The sequence below is a fragment of the Aythya ferina genome, assembly GCF_964211825.1.
Source record: "Aythya ferina genome assembly, chromosome: 22".
NCBI lineage: Eukaryota > Metazoa > Chordata > Aves > Anseriformes > Anatidae > Aythya > Aythya ferina.
In genome coordinates, this window is record NC_140320.1 from 1,679,672 (window position 1) to 1,700,226 (window position 20,555).

General features: G+C 46.4%; 1 protein-coding gene across 11 annotated transcripts in view; it reads right to left on the minus strand.

The window, feature by feature from the left end:
* The window catches only part of ARHGAP32 (Rho GTPase activating protein 32), a 265,176-nt gene that overhangs the window by 37,146 nt on the left and 207,475 nt on the right, over positions 1 to 20,555 (minus strand). For 10 of the 11 annotated variants that reach the window (XM_084495627.1, XM_084495629.1, XM_084495626.1 and 7 more), the window contains one exon: positions 6,934 to 7,083. In XM_084495627.1, the coding sequence (XP_084351753.1) occupies positions 6,934 to 7,083 (150 nt within the window). Of the gene's footprint in view, positions 1 to 6,933; positions 7,084 to 17,261; positions 17,364 to 20,555 lie in introns of those variants that run through there. The other variant, XM_084495628.1, reaches the window with a different exon arrangement.

A 20,555-nucleotide genomic window follows, 5' to 3' on the forward strand; every position in this document is an offset into this window, starting at 1 on the left:
CTCCAAGATCTCTCTGCTGCCCCACGACTATTTGCTATTTGAATTGCAGCGAGCCCACGTCAAGCTTGAGTATCTATTTCTGATGGGAACCCGACAAATGCTAAGAAGGCTTTGTGAAGCTAAAATCTTGAAGGAAAACAATTCTCTACAAATGACATCATGAGCAGACATTCATCTGAGCCTTGCGAGCATAAACTGGAAGTTCCTGGATTTCAGGGGCTGTCTTGTGTTTATGTTTAAAAACAGTACTTCGAGAGAGGAAGGAAAAAGAATAATACATTTATAAATATTTATAGCTTTCTACCTTTTAGCAAAGTTTTACTTCTTGTTGTTAATATTCAATTTCATCCTCAAACAGCAAGAGAGTGGTCACCAGCTAATTTACCCCCAAAGAGTTAAAACATCAAGAAAAAATTAATAAATATATAAGACTCAGCTGTCCTGAATTCCAAATCAAGACTTCCTTCACAGATGGCAAAGATCCAAATCCATCCAGCCAGACTTTTATTATAATTAAGATTATGAGCTAGTAAAAGGGACTCCTCACATTAATATGAGGAACCAAAAGAGATGACATATAGATTACAAAGCTTATCCTGGAGCTAAGGGGAACCAGACTTTTACAGATCCCTGCCAAGATGCTGCCCAAGATCTCATTCCTTGGGTTACTCTGTTCTGGTAACACTGTTCTTCCTATACTCAAATCTGCAATAAATTAGTATCAAAGGCAAATGTATCACCCAGTGGCAGCCAGGGGATTACTTGAAGGTAAGACCAGAGGACCCAGAACAAACTGTGATGTCACCTCAAGTCCCAAGGTGCTCTTAAGAAGCTTATCTGAGGAGCGCAATGACCAGCATAAGGGAATAAAGCCATCCACTCTATGCAGTTGTTGCCAGTGCTCAGTACATAACAGGACTGTGTCTCTGCTTTAATTTGATCTTGCATACTGTTTTGAAAAGTCTTGGTTTTCATTGTATTCTTCCTTTAATCCTACCCAACTTGTCATACATAACTGATAACAATTTTGGAGAATTGGGGAGTAATAGGAGGAATAGAAAGCAAGAATCAGCTATGTTAGGAAACCTTGTCTTTTGAAGACATTCACTTTTTCAGCAAGAACAGCAGTACTGTATCTCCCTGTTGATCACCAGTCAGTATTTTCCAGAAGAGTTCTGACTAACTCAAAGGGGAGCTACAGATCCTTTGATATGGGGAACTCATTGAATAAAAATTACTGCCATTTCTAAATCCACCTTTTCCAGTTATGGAAACTGATGAAGTATCAAGACAACAAATGCATAAAGATGTATCAACACAACACATACATAAAGAGGTACAAAAAATACCATTTGCTTTTAGTCTACAAAACCCTCTGTTAATACAGCTGGCCATGTTATATGACTTATGCCATGAGGAACACCTCTACGCTGTTTTAGGGCACACCAGGGTTAGCCTGTACTCCACTCTAACCACCAAGAGAGAAACACTCATATTTTATCAAGTGCCAGGTACAGGTACATTTTCAGCACAGAATAGCTGCCAGTATTTGCACCTCATCTCCTGCAGTCCAAGCAATTCCAGCACTTATCCCCAGCAGCATTTGGATATAAAGCACACTGGAAAGTAATTCCTCAGCTACTGCAACTCATGGCTCACATTCCCAAAAGAGCAATGAAACTCTCCTCTGGTTCACTGACCTCGACTCACCATCCCCTACCTCTCTGCAATCTCCTGAAGGCAGAGGAACCGACACCACCGCAGTGCCAGATCTGCACAGCTTCCCTGCTCCCAGCACTGCTGAATCCAGCCCAATCCCTCGCGTGAAACAATTCATCACTCCAACGAACCTAAGGGGCTTGCAGAGGACTGGCACCGAAAGATGGATTTATCAACTGTACATTGTGGGCAACCTCCAGGCAGGTTTCCTGCCCCCTTTTGTCTGTGCAAGAGGCTAAAGCACAGGAGACAGAAGGCTGAAAGGGAACAGTCTGGGTGAAACACGTGGCTTTAGCACCAATCTACTATAAAATGATGTAACAAGACAGCACTTGACTTGATTCTAATCAGACATTTACACAAGGACTTCCTAGCCATGTATTTCAAAATGCTGGGTGTTATTTTTACTTTTCACCTGGATAAAAACGAGGGAAGGAGCTGAATGCCATAACCTTGGTGACATGCTGTCAGTGACAGCCAGGAACCCGCACAGCCTCCTAATCCACCGGCCTCTCCGGGCAGCTGTGCACAAAGTTTGTGCTAACCACCTTGCTGCCGACTCCTACGTTGGTCTTAAATTCAGGAGTTGTGGAGAGCCATGTTTTGAAACGTTCTGAGGCACAAATGAGGACATGGTACAGATGCTGCAGTGCAGCATTTAACCAGCTCCCACACTAAACAAACACATCCTCTGCATGCACAATTCTGTCTAATTGGGGTCAGGCTAAATTCAAGTTCTATTTGATTTCCTTTAAGAGAAAACATTAGGGGGAAAAAAGTCTACCTACCGACAAAGGGAACAGGGCCTCTCTACTCGTCAGGGATTATGTTGAACTGGCTGCATCTTGCAGCTCCGCAAAGCCAACCAGCATGGCAGGTGTCAGCGGCACCAAACCACCTGGGAACTTCGCAGGATCATGAAGAAACAGCTACTCCCTGTTGAGCTTGGTTCACTTCCAAACTACGCTTCATTGGCAGATGAGTATTCATAACCCAGAAGGAGCCAACAAATGAATAACGCACTAAAATTAAATGGAGACAGGCCTCTGAAGGCAGGCTGCGTTGGGCGACTGCTAGGTGTTGTGCAAACCAACATGCCTGACGGCTGTATCACCACAGCCTTTGCTAGATTTAGACCCAACGGAGAAGTCAGAAATCCCTCACATCAAAACTGGTTTTACTCCTCCACGTACCAGCCCCAAATGTGTTACTTACACGTGGCAGGAAGAGGGCAGCTGGCTGTTACGCTCGGTGAGAACAACGCACCGACACACAGCCGGGCCGGTGACCAGAGCACAGGGCTGTGTGTGCCCAGCCCGGATTCCAGCTCTGAACACTTTGTCCACTCTCTATAAAACCTGAGACTGCTTGGTTCCCTGACTTGGTGAAGGCCGGGGTTATCCAATCTCCAGCAACCAGAACAACAGTCTTAAGTCAGAGAGGTCTGGTACATGCACTGCTCGGGGTGCCCTGAGTAATCACATCCAACGACAACAAGCCAACCTTCCTCCTTCACTCTTGGCAAAGTAGGGCCCCAAATCCCATCACCTTCCAGTGTGACTTACTGGGGCTCCTAATGGCCATTCTCAAAAGCAGCTTAGAACACAAATGATTTTGAAAGATCATCCTGTGATGTGCCCATGACTCAAATCCTCATCTAAGAAACAGGACAATGATTCTTCCTTCCCATCACTGCTGTCGGGTCTACAAGGGCCTCTGGGAAAGGCCTGTTCCACACCATATGGAGGTGCAACTCCTACAGAAGGGCCCCGTCATTGTGCGGAGGGCTCAAAGTGTCGGCACACTACAAACTGCCATTGAAAAAAGCAACCAAACTCCAAACCCAGGACACTGCCTGTCGACAGCTGCCAGCTCAATAATCACTGCAATCCCCACCATGAATCACCCATCATACAGAAAGATCTTCAGGTGCAGTACTCATCCCTACTGTTGTTATTGTAAACACTTGTTAAAATCCTTTCTTCCCTCCCTATACCTGTTTATAGCGTTACTTCTCAGGTCTGTATACCACAATTAAAAAATGACAAATTGCACCCTCATCAAAAATGAAGAGGCAGTAGCAGCAACAGCCTGCTTGCTCCACTCATCCCATCATACCTAGACACCCTCCCCTAAGGAGAAACTCCAGTAAACAGAGGTATTATGTCCTGAAGTTCAGCAGACGCAAGTTCTGTCACGCCAGCCTGACAGGCATCTTGCAGAAAAGACAGCGCTCGGCCCCAGTGCAAGACTGATCTCAAAAAATCAGGTAAACGAAGATAAATGCTTTGCTGGTTTGGATCCAAGAGCATGCTGAATGTACAGCATGCATATGGAGCTCTGCAGGATGGCATCACCTGGGCTCTTGGTCTCATTTCTACATCTCTTTCCTCCTGTACATCTCACACCTTGGTACTCCCCTTCTGACGGGAGCACAACTGGTGCAGAATGAGAGTGATACTTGCTGAGCTCACAGAAAGACAATGTGCTGCAGGAGGTAAAACCTTTCCTTGTGTTTGTACATTCCCTTCTGGGTACACAGACATGCGACCAACTCTATGCTCTCCTAGCTAAGCCATCTGAGCCCGCTGCCTCAGCTCAGTGTTTATTAAAAAATGTTAAACCCACTTCAGTTTTCATGCTTCCATATTCCTTTTATTTTCTGTCTTTTCCTCTCTCATCATTGCCTACCTGAAGGACAAGCCCAGTTCAGCAAAGTTTCAGATGGTCATGATTTCAAAACGGGGATGGCTCCTGTTGTTTCACAGGGAATTCTTGGGAAGTTAGGTTTTGTCAACTTCCCAACAATGATAACTAATAAAATAATTAACATAACTCCAGTTTGGCTCAGTGGTGCATTAATGCAGAGCACACAAATGCCTAGTCACCCATTTCAAAACTGTGGACAGTGTTATTTTCTCCTTCAGTCCTGCTAAATCTTTTGGATGCTGGGCAGCAGCACACCAAAACTACCATTAATCTAAATCCATCTATAAATGCCTTGGGTTCTTTCTGTATTTCTGAACTGAGATCTTTTATAGTTGTAATCCCAAAGCATTACCAGTAGGTATCACGCACAGACTTCAGCAAAAGTACTATGTGCTCCTATAAAAATACTTGTTTATGAGGTGAAGAAACAGGACTGCATCGCTGCTCTCTCTCACTTAACGTGGAGCATTGCACTTGGCTCCGTGACTGAGGAACCTTAATGCTACAGAATGAGGGAATCTTAAAGTGCTGTGCATGCACAGAGCTTGGTTCACAGGAACCCAGAAACGTCTCCACAAAACCAATCCCGGGGATTACATCACTTGGAATACAGGTCAGAGAGCTGAATCACACAGAAAAAAACAATCCTGCTGTGTGAAATGGAGACATGCCCCTGTTAGCAACATTCAAATTGGATCTGCTTCACTCCGGGGAGTTAGGAAAGAGTTATTAAATCGAGGTTGAAAGCAACTGCTAACTTCTCAGATGAAGAGACCTCATTAGCACAGCTCAGTCACAATCACTCAGCTGCACGTGATGGCAGAGGAGGGACCAGGACAAGGAATGACCTCCTAGAGACTGCCACACAGGAGCCTCTAGTGTCATTAGGACAGTTTAGTTCAGCTCAGGGTGAGTCTTTTACTGCTAAATAAAATGCATACCCCTTAAAACCAGGCAAAAAAGTCAGTGCAGAGAGCAAAGAAGAGCTTTAATTATTGCTGACTTATGTCTAACTAAAATGGACAGGAGGAGGGCTAAGGATCAAAAAGAACTCTCTCCTTCCCATTAATGAGCTCACTGCTGGCATGTCTCCTGCCCTCCAAGATTGCTCCCACAGCATGAATATAAAACCAGCTCTATTGCTACCCAGTGGTGTAAATTACCCACTCCTGATGCAGTTCTTACATGGTTTACTGTACGTTTCTGCCTTCAAACCATGCAGTTTCTGGCTCTCTGATGCTTTTCAAGCCCCAGCAATAAAGATCTCTACTGGTTCCAATTAACAAGCCAATGAGCCTTGCCACAGCCGTGATTTCTTAAGAACAAGCTCATATTATTCACCAACCGGTAGTAAAATACTTCATGTCAGGCAAGGGAGTACACATTGCTGTTACCAATTGAATCCATTGGAAAGAAGTGCACAGAACAGCTCCTCACCCTTTACCATCCCTTTTCCGAAAGGCACTCATATGAACAAGGAACCTAAAGTACCTCTGGTAACAAATTTAACAGAGAAATTTCTTTCCTACCCTACATGTCACTTTACTTCTCCTTGAGCTCCACACAAAAGCTGGGAGACATCAGGTTCAGAATGCTGGCAGATGAGGTCTATGCAGATATGAGAAATGGCCCAATATCTACTGCATTAGGCAAGAAGCAAAAATATGAAACAGATCAACTAACTGACATAGCCAGACAGTGATGCTATACCCATCACTGATTTCCTGATGGCTCTAACTCCTGGGCAAACTGGCTGTGGCCCATTGCTGCTCCACGCTGCCTTCCTAAAAAACCCTCAGCACGAGCCATCTGTGGGAACGACCTCAGCGAGTGAACTGTGGAAGAGTTTGTGTCCTCTGTTTGATACTCAACAGTGCAGGTACCTCCCTGATTTCACAGCCTAGATTGGAGATGTCCCAGTGAGATGGTAGGAAAGAACACATGAAACAAGTTCATCAAAGGAAGAGTAGTAAAAATTGTGTAATTTTTTCTTGGAATGGAGAGCTCATCTCTGCTGCATCCCTAAAGTGCTGATGGGAAGGTGGAAGTGGCAGAGAAGACCTGTAGGGAAGTCACCGTAAAAGACAGAGAAAATACAGCTATGACAAATAATATCCAGTTAACTCCTGTACATTTTCTGAAACCAAGAGGAAGGGTAGGTAAACAATCTACACTGTGGACTGTGATAGAATCAAACAAAAACAGTGAGCTGGAGAGAAATGTATGGATTTAACATAGCAGTTACTTATTCACTGACACAATAATGAAGTTTATTTCCCTGTCAACAAATATTTGAAGACTCCAAGAGGTTTAGAACTCACCTTCAGTGCTCCTATGTCAAACCCTGATGCTTGCTTCTTTTTAGCATCAGTCTCAGTTCATCTTTCAGCCACAGATTCTCATTACACATTTCTCTGCTGGCATCAACTACTCTTTTGCTAGATATGATCCCTCTTTAGTAAGATTCCCAACAGAGGAAGAACTCAAAAATGGGTTGTTCCTTACCATCATGTCCAGAGTTGAGAAGATGCTCTCCCAAGTCACATCCAAACACCCTTTCCTTCAGGATCCCGCGCTGCCTCAGTTTATGCTTGGTTGGTCGTGACTTCATGAAGGAACGAAGGAAGGTGATGAGCTTGCCGTGTTTTTTTGACACTGCACAACAAAATAAAGAAACCACTTCAGGCCAAGCAGAACGCATTTTACAGAGCATGTAAAAACAGTAGCAACATTAATATAAATTATTTACAGAAACAGATTTTCCAAGGTCTGATACTAAATTGAGAGTTTGCTTTTGTTCTAATACCTGTCCAGTGCAGAAATGACACAACAGCTGAAATGGAAGAATTTAGCACAAAGATACATTTACCAAAAATGCAGCTTCAGGTGGCACTTCACTAAAGCACTGTCACTGTACACAGGCTGCTGGGCAGCACCTGTATTGTGCATCTGTGCAAAAGGAACGAGGCTAAGCTAGCAAAACCTGTCATCTCTTCCACGTTGACAAACACGGTCTGTAGTCTCTAAGCAGAAAGAAGTGCTTTGTTACTGGCTTCCATTCTAGTAGCCTTAGGCTCCTCCAGAGCAAATGAGTGACTGACAGTATCTGAACTTAGAGGATGCCCAGCTCCGGGTGCCGCAGCCTGCCCTTCCAGCACACCTTCCATCACTCCTGCCCTTCCTGCAGCCCTGCTGCACGTGGGGCAGCCCAGCCCAGAGCAGCGTTACCTCCCTCGGTCTTTCCAAGTTATTGCAAGATAACTGAATTGCTGTCTTGGTTTTATTTAATAGAAAAACAAGGTGGCTGATCTGAAGAGCTGCAGTTTCCCTCCTGCAGAATGAATACATGAAGTCTACAAAGGGACAAGAACGCAGCTCTGCAGCCACCCCTCTACACCTTCAGCTCCGTTTCCCACTCAACGTTGCGTGGTCTCAGCTCTGCTGGTGAAACAAGTCACCGTGTCCAAGCCAGCTGATGCCACTAAGGAGTGAAAACCAGAGCAGCCCAGGCAGCTGCCCCTCTGCTAAGGGCAGGAGGGGTGGCACGGCTGGGCTGCAGGCACCTGGGAGCAGAGGCTGAGCAGGGGCTGGGTTGGGAAGGAAAGCGAAGCCCGACAGACAGCTCTTCTTGAGGCCCACTGAAAGCACAAGGGTGAAACAAAAAAGCTCCAGCCTCCCCAACAGAAGTGCCGTTGTTGTAGGCGTGATTTCAGAGCAGTTTAACTAACACAGAGGAGCTCTGCTGGTAAGAGCACACTGCTCGGCTCATAGGGCCACGCTCTGCGAGGCAGCCTGGGCCGCTCCAGGCAGAGGGGAAGGTTCCTGCAGCCCTGAGAGGCTGCACTGATCACTCCCCAGGGCTGCTGTCTTGGAAACCAGGGAGGAAAGCCCACCACCCAGCCCACCTGCATGAAACTGTGACTACTGGAAGCAAATTCCAGCTGAGCAACGCTGCATCCAGCGAGCAGCAGAACCAGCCCCTGCTGACAAAAATGCGTTTCTTCTGGGTCACCACTGCTCAGGAGCACGTACAACTTGAAATTTCGTGAGCAGCTTTGGGTCTTGGGGCTCAGCAAAAGAGAGATTCATGCAGCAATGCTTCATATGGGCAGACAGGATATTCTTCAGCCAGACAATATGGGAAACCTTGTCCAAGGACAAGGTTGTATCACGCTGTACTTTGCGATGTTTGAATCCCTTTATACAGCTGTATTGTGCCCTCTATTTCGCCAGGTATGGACAGAATCCCTCTGTTTACAATAAGCCTAATATAAAAGACCTTAAAATATTTCTATCTGTTTGAACAGAGCAGGGTTCTGCTCTTGGGTGATATCCCTTTTAGCAGCATGGCACTACATTGATCTGCAGCAGCCAAACACATCTGAATATCTGAAATCCTAAAATCTCAAACAAAACCCACGTCTGCATTTGCACCAATCAAACCCAAATCATTTAAGAGAATGCAGAAGCATTGAGGAGGACAAACTGCCTACAGGGTTTTAATTAAAGGAATTTTGTCAGTTTGCTGTGGCTTTTTAATTACATACCACAAATGAACAGATTGTGCCGACACGCCAAACGAAGTTAGAACGGATTTTGGTTGTATCCATCCTCATAGTAAAGTAATGGCTCATTTCTCATCTCCTACCAACCCTGCTCAAAACCAAATGGAGGCAGAGTCTCTGCCTGACTTTTGTGGAGTTTCAGAGGGTTAACAACCCCCGGGCTCCTGTGATGGTGTCACTGGAGCTGATGGACCCCAGACAGACACTTTAACCAGTCTGACAAATAAAGCAATTACTAACACCCATGGATTCATCTGAATCACTTCACAGATTGCACACAGCTCTTCGTGAAGTGTCTTGCTTGACTGAATGAAAAATGAATCCATCAGATAATGGATGTGAAAACGTAGGGAAATGCAGCCAGTGCCAGCATTGCAGGTCCCCCAAAGCTGGGGACCAGGTCAGCTGGTGACCTCTGGTGTGAAAAATAAGGGTGCAGTGGATGCGCTGCCCTGCTCCAAGGACGTGCTTGGCTTGGTGCTGAAACACGCTTGCATCTCTAACCAGAATGGAGACCTGAGTTTTTAAAACAGAATAAATCTGTCCTGCCTTTAAGGTGCTCAGTACAGTTTAAAATAATTGTCTTGTTTTCTGTATCATTAAGCAGGCTCCTCCAAACGCACTCCTCTAGTGTACCTGCGCAACAGTCCGTGACACTGTCAGGGCGATGCCTGAGCAGATTAGGGAACCAGAAAATCACTTATCGATAGCCTGTTGAGACACCTGCATAGTTCCTTGGTTAAGCACAGTTTCCTGCCCCAGTCTGCTCTGAATCACTGCCTACTCCGTGCGAGTGTTTCCCAGGCTAAGCTGGCTGCAGGGGCTTCTACCTGCGCGAGAATGATTCACTGATAAGGGGAGTTGGGCTTCTTGGGGCAGGGGGTGGGAAAGTGAGGAAACTCGAGCAGTCATCTCTCTGCTGACAGGTTATAAAAAAGAACAAAAAAAGCACGTAGGTGTCTGATACGGATAAGCTATCACGAGAACACAGGAGGCTGTCAGGTTCGCTGTCTGTGTGCCGAAAGCAATAAAGGGGGAAATGCTTTCAGTCCTGCTTCCAAGTCCCCTGGCATCAACTGACCGTCAAACCAGCAATGCATATCCTTAGAGATTTCATTTCTGATTCATTTCTGCTCAGATCAAGCTAGCGCAGCAGTCACAGTTTCTGCATAAACACTGACGCTAAGGTTGCTCCCAGGACTCATGCAGAATAAATGTTTTCTGCTCCGAAACCGTTGCAGCCCCGCTGGTGATGGTATCAGCAACAGCAAGTGGTGCTCTCCTGCTGCAGCCCAAGTGCTTGTCCTGGGCTCCTGTACCCACCTGCCTGCGCTGAAAAACCCAGAATTTGCAAGTAGAAGGAAGTCAGGGAACCCAGGGAGAGGGTTTATACCAGAAACGAATCTTAAATTGTTACAGGCTATGGAAATCTGGACAAACTAGTTAGCCCTTTTCTACCCTGCTTTATTGTCCCATCAGTAAAGTGGGGACATGACAGATTTGCAGTTGGTGTCTCCCTGTGGGGTGTTCAGGTGACGGGCGACACAGAAGTAAACCCAAAGGCTAAAGCAGGGTTACTGCCAGGCAATTCTGTATGTCGGGATATGCTACAGACAGAGATGCTGCTGAATTACCCATGCAGCTGAATTGCCAACACAAAGGCAAATAAAACTAAACAAAAATCCTAGTATTTAGGCATATCACTTTCCATCTTAGATTTTAGCACTGTAAAACAAGTTGTTCAAAAAACTGTGTTCCTAGAAGGAGCCGGGGCTGATTTTCCTCATAAAGGTTTGGCCAAGCATCCTGGCCCGAGCAAGCATCTCCATCTGCCATAGTGAGACTGGCTGCAGAAATAATAATAATAAAAAAATATCCTGAGGTTGCACTACTTTTGAAGTTTTGTTGGCACAAATATGTCAATTAGGAGTGCAAAAAAATATCACACCCTTAGCTGACATAACTGCGCTGGCCAAAGCCTTTGTACAGTGGGAGGGGAGGGAGATAAAAGGGCTCCTTGTGCCAGGTAGCTTATTGTGGTTTTGGGAGACTGCCACGCACTGTGCTCCCCGAGGAACGTTTATCAATCAATCTGTGCCATTGTTGCTATTCCACCAAGCTTTTGTAGTGTCAGTGAGGCCCCAAATTCCCCCGACATTGATGCAAACTATTAAATAACAATTACTTCATTAAAAGCAGGGCCTGTTTGCCCGAATGCCGCAGACTAAAAAGGCACTTCAGGATATGCTTCACGCAGCGTGTTCGCTGGAGAAACGTGTCAGCCCTCAGCTGATTCCAAGCAGTTCCACGGCTGCTGCTCAGCACAAGGCGCTCTTCCTGGGTTACTTTGGGAACCATTGGAAGCTCACGGGGACGTGCCTCATCCGTCTTCCTCTGACCTCTGCCCCGGGGGACCTCCCGTCATGCTCCTGCATCTTTCCGTGGGGCTTCACCATCAGCTGAGCCACCGAGTTACCCGGATTACAGTAATCTGCAGGGCGGTGGGGGTGGCGAAGCAGAGCACGCAGGCCGGGCCTTCTTACGCTGATCTCCTGCCAAGGCCACTGCGCTGCACAGCCGAGCCTTCGGCCCGCTGGCCCATGTGCTGGGCTGGCTGCAGCTCAGCCCAGGCTGCTGGTCTCGTTTTGCCCACGCAGGCTGGACAGGGATGCAGTGACTCTGGATTTCCCCCCGTAAGAAGCAGTGATACCGAGAGTCTCAGCCCGAAGTGCAGCAGCATCACATCTGGGCACAAAACCCTTTGTGACACCACTGCTAAAATGTATTTCACTACAACAATTGCCCAAACTGCTGGCAAGAAAAGCACAAGTAGAATGGAAAAGAGCAGTGGCTCCTGACTCCTCACCTTTGAATCACAGGGACCAAACAGAAATCTTTTCATAAACGCGGCTTGACTGTGCACCCAATTTTTTGTGCACACATTTTCCTTCCCTTTTCAGTAAGAAACCCCCATGCAATGGCTCTGAGAACAAAACAAAACACAGCCAACAGCACACCATGAGACACTGGCATCCTGGGATGGCATCTCCCACCTTACACACCCTGCCTCTCCTCAGGCACCAGGGAAACCCAGAAAGAGAAGCAAACATTAGTGGGTTTCAAGACCTACACATCTACATACACAAAAGAGGTAGGTGCTTGCTCAGTGCGTGCCCAGGTATATGGTTACCCAGCGCTGTGTTTTGAGCAGGATACTGGCAGCTCCCTATAGGACATCTTCATAACTCTACTCCCTGTCCTCTTCCAACCCCATTACACTTTGGCTGGGGAAAACAAGACCACGCTAAACAAATAAAAACCACCTGCTTTATCTCCTGTGCTATCGCTAATATTTTGGTTTTGAACCCATGCCTAGAAAAAATCCTTTCCATGGGATTGTTGACAGCAGCATGTTTTCCAATGCAGCATTAGTAAACTTGGACTCTGAGGGAAAATCTTGGAGCGTGTTTGCTGACCCACATTGCCAGCACACGGCCAGTGTGTTTGTTTCTCTTCTTCTCCCCAGCGACTTTCCACGCTACAGAGCCCAGCTGGCCCCTGCTGTGACAAGACCGCGGTGCTAAGGTCGAAAGCAAGAACACGTGTGGCTGTGGAGTTTATAATACATAAACAAACTGCAATATCCAGTCGCAAAATCAAAGATGGAAAGAGGTGTGGGAATGTCATAAAAAAGCCCAGCTAGGCATTACGAAACAGAAGTGAAATCCATCCTCTCTGAAGAGAGATTTACAGTAAGTCAAACTAAAATTGTTCCAGGCTATTAGCCCCTGAAGACCTATTCTCCTCTAAAATTAAACTCTACTGTGGGGAGAGAAAGAGCAGCACCAGGCTATTCTGAAGAAAGAGCAGCACCAGCAATCAGGAGATGAGAAGCTGGCTTTGGCTTTGCCACGTATTTTATAAGTTCCTGATTCTGCATACTCCTTGTGAATACATTTACCTGTGCAACCACTGTTCTGCAGAGTCAGTTCCGCTGGCTGCCTACAGAGCAGCAGTTCCTTCGACCTCTTAAAACCTCAGTATTTTAATACTCATCCCTTCACACTTAGCAAGACGTGCTCTGCGGACCCACATCGTACTGGAGAGAAATTATACAAAGCCAAGAATTGAGTCACATCTCCCAGTTCTCTGTCATGTTCCTTAGCAACAAGACATTTTACCACTTTCCTCCTGCCACAACAGATTCTATTTTGGAAGCTAATTTATACAGCCCTAAAAACCCAACCAGAATCTGGAACCACGCACCACCAAACACCCTCCTTTAGTTCTTGAATAGGCCACCGGTTCTGAAGAAGGACAAGCCAACATGAATCAGTAATTTCAGTGATCTCTACACTGGGCTCCCTCATTGGCCATAAAGGTTTTTAGAAAGATTTTAGAATTACAGAGATTTGAGAGTTTAAAAATATCCTTTTGTCTTCAATAACCTTCATAAATGTGTCCTCGCTCATTTGTTCAGTAAAAGCGAACAGCACCAACAAACTGCTGCGTGCTCTCAGATGCTGCTGCACCTACCTTGTGCCATGCTGCCATCAGTTACAGCTGGCCTCTGTGTTGTAAGAGGTCATGAAACATGTTAAAGGTGATGCATTTCAGTGTCAGCAGATAAAAATCATCAAAATTAACTATGATGACCACGAACAAGCATGTATTTCCAGCTATTATTGGAGCACAATACCCATGGAGAGTAACACAGTAAAGGTATGGAGAATAACAGTAAAACCAACAAGCAGCGTTGCTCTTATTTACAGAGCCCAATAACACAGAAGCTGCTCCTATTCTTGCACCTGCCCAAGATTCTGGAGCTGTCCTTTGGGCAGTGTCCGTAAACAACAACCTCAACAAAACTGCAGCTCTTTGTGCTTGCCTTTGGCTCAAATTTAAGTGCCGGCTTATTTTGGTTAGTACAGGAACAGCCGGCATCAGAGATCCTGGTAACTAACTCGGTGCATTTTCATTCCCAGATTATACAACAACCTCCGTCATCTTCTGCTGCATTTAGGTCTAATTTGTTTCCTTACAGAAGAGAAGACTGCAAAAGCTAATGGCACACCTGAGCAGCAGCACCGTTTGTAGCTTTATTTATTTGATATGACACACGCAGGCACACGTCTGTAATAATGCACACAGGGAGAAGGTTTCTGTACCTCAGTGAGAAAATGCATACAAGAACCACAATCTCTATTATTTACAATGACAAAAACTGCCAAATTTGTTGAGTATTTATAAGGGGATAGGAACACAAAGCGCAAGGACAGCTAGATGAGGATGTCACCTGCCCACAGATAGGGAAGTTTGGTACGAAGAAATTTGTAGTACCTTCCAGGCTAAAGATATGTCTGATCTTCTCAGAAACTCCAAGGGAGCATTAAGATAACAGGACCTGACCTCCTGAACAAACAGATCAGGGGACAGCTCTGAATTCCTTGAAGCAGAGCGTACCTACCCTGAGGGAAGCAGTGTATGGTTAGGAGATACAAATCACAGCTGAAGGCTAACTGAGAAAGGAGAGCGGTTTCAAAGGTACAGGGCTGACAAGGTCAATCTATTAATTCTATTAGCATGTTTCAATTGTGTTTGGAAAAAAAGCAGCGCTGACTAATAGCATAGTGACAAAGCCGCAGGAACGGGCTTCAGTTAAGTAACACAAGGTCCTCAAGGCTTTCAATGGGAGGTGAGGAAATAATAGCAGATGGGGCTGTAGTTCAAAGGAAACAAGTTATCAGAGGCCCAAACTGGAAAACATTTGAGAACTGAAAGCAAAACGATAAAAATGAGACCATTTAGCATGCAAGGCAATAGCATCAGCAGCTCAGGTGATGGGAAAGAGGTCACAAGGCCAGCAGTGGGACCAGGAGACAAGGGGAGCAAAGTGGAAAATGCAGAGCTAGAAGAAAGACAGCAAGAGAGACACCTGCAATAGCTTTTTGCTGTCTTCTTGGTTCATACTACATTTTTGCTAAATCTCTATGTATCCTAGCAGAGCTTAATGCGGTCCTCTCGCTTATCTTGCTCACCTTGGAGATTAACAAACCTCTTGAAAAGTAACGTTCAGCCTCAGGTAAGTGTATTACTAGCACAACTAAACCTCTGATCTGTCCATCAGGGAGACGGGTTGTCCTCAAACCTTACTTACCTGAAGGCAAATTGCCTTTGCCCTCCCTTACATGTATTCTCACTGTCTGTAAGACACCAGTCGTATGCTCCACGCAGCTCATCAAAAATGCTCCATCCCTCATCAAAAGGCTTCAAAAACACCCTAAATGAAGTTATTGCTTGAGCCCACGCTATTTCCACTTCTGATACAAATGGCAACAGTGCTGCAGGAGATTTTCCAAAAACTTGACAGCAACTAAAGCCGACCCTGAATAACATCGAGTTCTTTGGACACATGCACGCAGCCCAGAGTTTTCGCTACTCACTCAAACACAAATCTTTCTTCAGCCCAGCTCTGACAGCAGCTAAACCAGGACAAACCGGAGTGACTGCAGTCAAGTTCCTCCAGTTCTGCATGGCAGCACGTTTCAGCTTGGGTGGTGGGCGGAGGCGGGCAATGAAAAAAGATCTGACGTGAACCAACAAACTGCACAAGTTGAACAATGAGGAGTTTGGCAGATGAAGCCCAATCCTGGACTCAGAGAGCATCCGCCCTTACGCAAGGCACTGGGAAGACACTGGGAAAGGAGGTATTATTCCTTCAGGAAGGGATATGTGCAATCCATCCGGAATAAGGAGGAGACTTGGGTCAGGGCACAAACCTCCCCTTTCCGCAACCACTTGGCGTAGCCGTTACTCGAGCCCTGCAAACCTCAGCACACAGGCTCCTCTGAGGTATGTGGTACTCCCAGTATGACAAGTGCCATTATTGCAGCTCTCCCAATCCCGTCACAAGAGATTCCTATCTCCGTTTTCACTAGCCGGAGGGCAGCTGTTTACAACCCACACCAGCTACTTTCAAACTACAGGGTCCTGCTCTTCCAAGATTGATATCGTTATGGTTCTTTGCCTATTCATAACCCTGACTTTTTAAATTGTTTATACTTGAGCTGTTAACACCAGCACCAAGCCCTGAGATGAGTCTGGCATCGGAAACAAAATTCACACTCACCTGGAGTGGAAACGACATTGAATACAAGGGACATGAGCCTCGTTCATGTCACACTCACTATATACAGCACTGGCAGGGCAGAACGGCTTTGAAAACGAAAATTACATCTTCACATCCTCCCTATAAAGTTGAAGAAGCGCACAACAGCTTTAACAAAAATGAAAATCGGGCCCAATACATTTGGGGATTTGCAGCAAACTAAACCGACTTTTGAAGACTTAGGAATGCAGATATTGTATTGTTTTGCGTGCTTTGTTCTTTTCCTTTATCTTACCAGTCCTGAGCTTTGACTTCAAAAGAGCCTCTTTTATTGCGCCTGTGTGGTGCCCAGAACAAAAGAGGTCAGGGAAGAGTGAAAAGAGGAGGCCTGCTGTCTTCTCTGCCATAAATAATAAGATCCCGCAGGGCATTTAGTCCTTAAAACGGCCAATAGCTTCTGGGAGACTTTCTGAACAAATACGAACAGACGAGCCACGGCTACTTGCAAAGTGCCTCCTGTGATCACAGTAACTGCTCTCCCTGGGAATTTTATTTTCCAGAGTGTGCATTCGCTGCCCTGGGGCTTCAGCGAACAATGAAGTAGCATTTTAAACAGGAAGCCCCCTTTCCTGAACAACAGCATCAACAACACTTAGGAACGCATCCTATGTCCTCCGAGTGCCAGTCTGGGGAGGGAGGGATAAGGAAAGCATAAAGCGACATGCCAAACCCTCCTGACATTCAAAGCTCGGCATTCCCGTCCCTCAGCTGCTGCTTCCCAGCTCGCTCCGGACCCGCACGGGGCTCTCATCCCTGCAGCCCCGGGACCGCTGCGGGCACAGCACCGGCCTGGGAGCTCCGGCTGCTGGGACCCCTTCTCCATGGGGCCCGGGGGCCTCCTCACGCCCACCCTGCCCGCCACGAAAGCTCCACCAGCTCCGGCCTCGCACGACGCATGGGTGCAGCGCAGCAGCGCAGGACCGGGGAGCTCCGGGGCAGAAAGGCGCAGGAGAAGCCGGCAGGAGAGGCCGGCAGGTGCCCGGCTGTTAAAAAATAAACACCTTGCAGCGAGGACACCGGTCCTGAACGGCAGAGTCAAGACAGAGCAACAAGTGGGCGGGGGTAGGGGGGGGTGGGTGAGGAGCAGAGCGCTGCCTTACCTCCCTGTCGCTTGTCGCCGGCCGGGGGTGGCCCTGGCAGCCTCCCGGGGCTCTGGCAGCTCCCGGCCCCGCACCGCCGCGCTCGCCGCCCCTGCAGCCGCCGCCGCCGCCAGGCCCCTCCCCGGCTCCCGCAGCCCCGCCGGCCCGGCCCGGCCCCACCTCCCGCAGGTGCCTCCCTCCTCCTCCTCCTCCTCCTCCTCCTCCTCCTCCTCCTCCCCGGCCTCCCCCGGGCCCTGGGGGCGGAGGTCAGGCGGCAAGGCTGGGGCAGGCAGCTCGGGGTGCCCCGCGGCAGCAGGCCCGGCCCCTGGCTGGGCCTCGCAGCCCGGACACTCGGCCCCGGGGTTGTGTTGGTGGAGCTGCGGGTACGATCGTGAAAAACAAGCGATCCGGGGCCCGCTGGCAAAAGCCAAGCGACACGGGGCGTTTCACAATGACCCAGGTCACAGCCCAGCCCCCAAACCTTCTCAGCATCCCCCTGCCAGAGCACAAAGCGCACCTCGCTGTGACTTGGCTACAGCAGGGCACGGCAGGGACAAAACCAGCACGCAGTGACCTGAGCCCAGCAGCCCGGCCTTTTGCAAGTGCCAGGGGACCTGGTGGGGTCCCTGCATTGATCTGGTGCTTGAGGACTACATATTGCTGCTGTTCTCTTTCACCACGCTGACCCCAAGCTCCTCAGTCCGTACAGGGCTGCAATGCACTTCATCAATCTCACTAATTGCTGTCACACACGTTAAAATGTGGGATCACTAGGTAAGTTGGGCAACCTCAGGGTCAGAAGGATTAAAGAGGAATCTGCCTGTATTCATGCAGGCATCCTGGTCATCAGGAGGGTAAAACATTTCTTTTGGTGTTCATAGTTTCTCCTCAAGCAAACGTGTTGTTTTCAAAATTGTTTGCTGACTTGTATCTCCAAATAATGCTTGTTCTCCAGCTACTTATTATACTTGTATTTACGACAGGAGCTGTTTTGCTTGGACAATGATCACAGCACCACATTACTTTTTTCCTTAGCAGCTGAGAGTGACTCCTAGAATCTAGATCTATACATGTGTATGTACAATTTGCATACAAAATCTGCTTCCTGGTACCAGCTGAATATTTCAGGAACTTTCTCCCTGTCAAGCCCATTAATAAAAATTGGTACAATCCCAACACAAATAGGGAACAAACACAACAGAAGCAATGCCATCCGAAATTCACATGCAGAATGCACACACAATAATTCAGAACAGAAAAACAAGCTATACAGGATTGCAAAGTAGTACTGCTTGCAGCTACTCAAAACTGCCATGATCATGATCTTTTTTTTTTTTTTTTTTTTTTGTAAAATCCTACGAAGCCGACTGACTGTGCTGTGACAAACTGTTCCAGTTTGCACAAGTTTGCTCGCGCACTATTTCAAGCTGAGGCCAGAGGTCACAATCCTGTTTTTGCTAATCAGAGCAGGAGTATAACAGCCACATTGCAAATAACAGAGCTCTGTAGATGTGCATATTACCTTTGGAGATCACCATCAACAGTACTTGAGATATTTTATTATGTGGTCCATAATGTCTGTTTTAAAGGGACAACTATCTGCTCTGAGGAAACAAGCCATCAAGAGGTAGGAAGCTGTACATATGTCACACACAACACCAAAAAGAATCGTACAACAGAGCTCATAGTTGCAGAGATCTTTGTAAATCTGACTTAGCCATCCTGATACTTCATATTTTTATGATGATATTTAAACATCCACAGGGTAATGCTGTTTTCCTAATGGTACACTTCCCCACACACACACCTGCAGTTTGTTGTTTGTGAAGAGAATTACTTAATGCTTGCTACAAAATGCCCTTCTTTCAGGAATGAAACCTGAGCAATGTGGGATGTGGCTTTTCTGAACCCGGAAACAAAAGTTTGCTTTTGGCACAGCACTCACTGCATGAGAGCGAAAGGACTCGGTCCCACCACCACAGACACGACTTCTCTGCCTCTGCCACTTATGGGTTCTGCCCTAGACTGGGAATCTTTGACCTCGACAGTCCTGAATGGCACTGGGATGCCCTCTTTCTTCTGAATCTCTTGATTGAAAGAAAAATATATATCTTCACATGAATCTCATTTTCTGTTCTTAACTTATTTTGCTGGACTATTTTAAGCAACAAAAACAAGTGGAAGAGAGGAATTCTCCACTGCTTATGTGTTCATCAGCTTGCAGTGGAGCAGAAGAGGCAGGTAATAAACATCTCTCTCTTAAACACAGCTAACAAGAACAAGCATTTGAAACCACAGATGAAAAGGCTCCATCCACACACTTGTCACAAATTCAATCCTTAAAGCGTTCTTAAATTTAACCTATCTTCCAAAAGTTATTTCAGACATAAGTACTGGGGAGGCAGAATAACCTAGAAAACATTATTAATATACTCTGTAGTTTTTTCCACTTTCTGGTTTTGCAGATCTGACCACTGAAGGAAGCTTCAAGCCATTATTAGAAGTTAGGCAGCCAGTATTTTTCAATGCTGTTTCTTACTCAGCTACACTTATCCTGCAATCAAATACTCTCAAAACATGCAAAAAAGAACCCCCAAACAACCAACCTTCCTTTTCTGGGGAGAAACTAAGACTGAAGATGGGAGATCAAAAAGCAAAAACCAAACCGAACAGCAAACCATTCAATGGGCATGGGATAACCTCAAAACTTGGCTTCACAGAGCTCACAGAAGTCAGTTTTGACATAGAGGCATTTTCCAACTATTTCCTTCACAAAGGTAAAAAAAAAAAAAAAAAAAAAAAAAAAAAAAAAAAAAAGCAGTTAAAATGATATCACACACAGCCAAGTGGGTAACAGACGACTTTCCCTTGCCCTTCCTTCCCTTTAGCAAAAGCAAGTTCTCATGAGAACAAGTCAAAGAATTTGATGCAAGCTTTCTGATGCAGTCACAGGATTAAATGCTGAAGAAGAATGAGCACGACACCAACACAAGTTCTTAAATGAAATCCTGTAGATGAAACTTCAGATCAGCCAAGTCTCCTGAATTAATCAGACGCAAGCTGATTCGTGAGCTAGAGAAGCAAACCATAAAGGCCTGAGCAATGTTAGGATCTGAACTTTGCAGCAGTTTAAATTCACTGCTGGCGGAGGAATAGCAAAGAACCAAAAGCAGGATGGCAAGACAGAGAGGGACAGAGTAGTATTCTTGCCTTGGCTGCTAGCACAGGATTTCTGATGCAAACATTCTGCAGATCTTCTCCAAGCAGTGGACAATACATCCTTTTATGTGTTCGCTTCAGGATTGCCCCGCACAT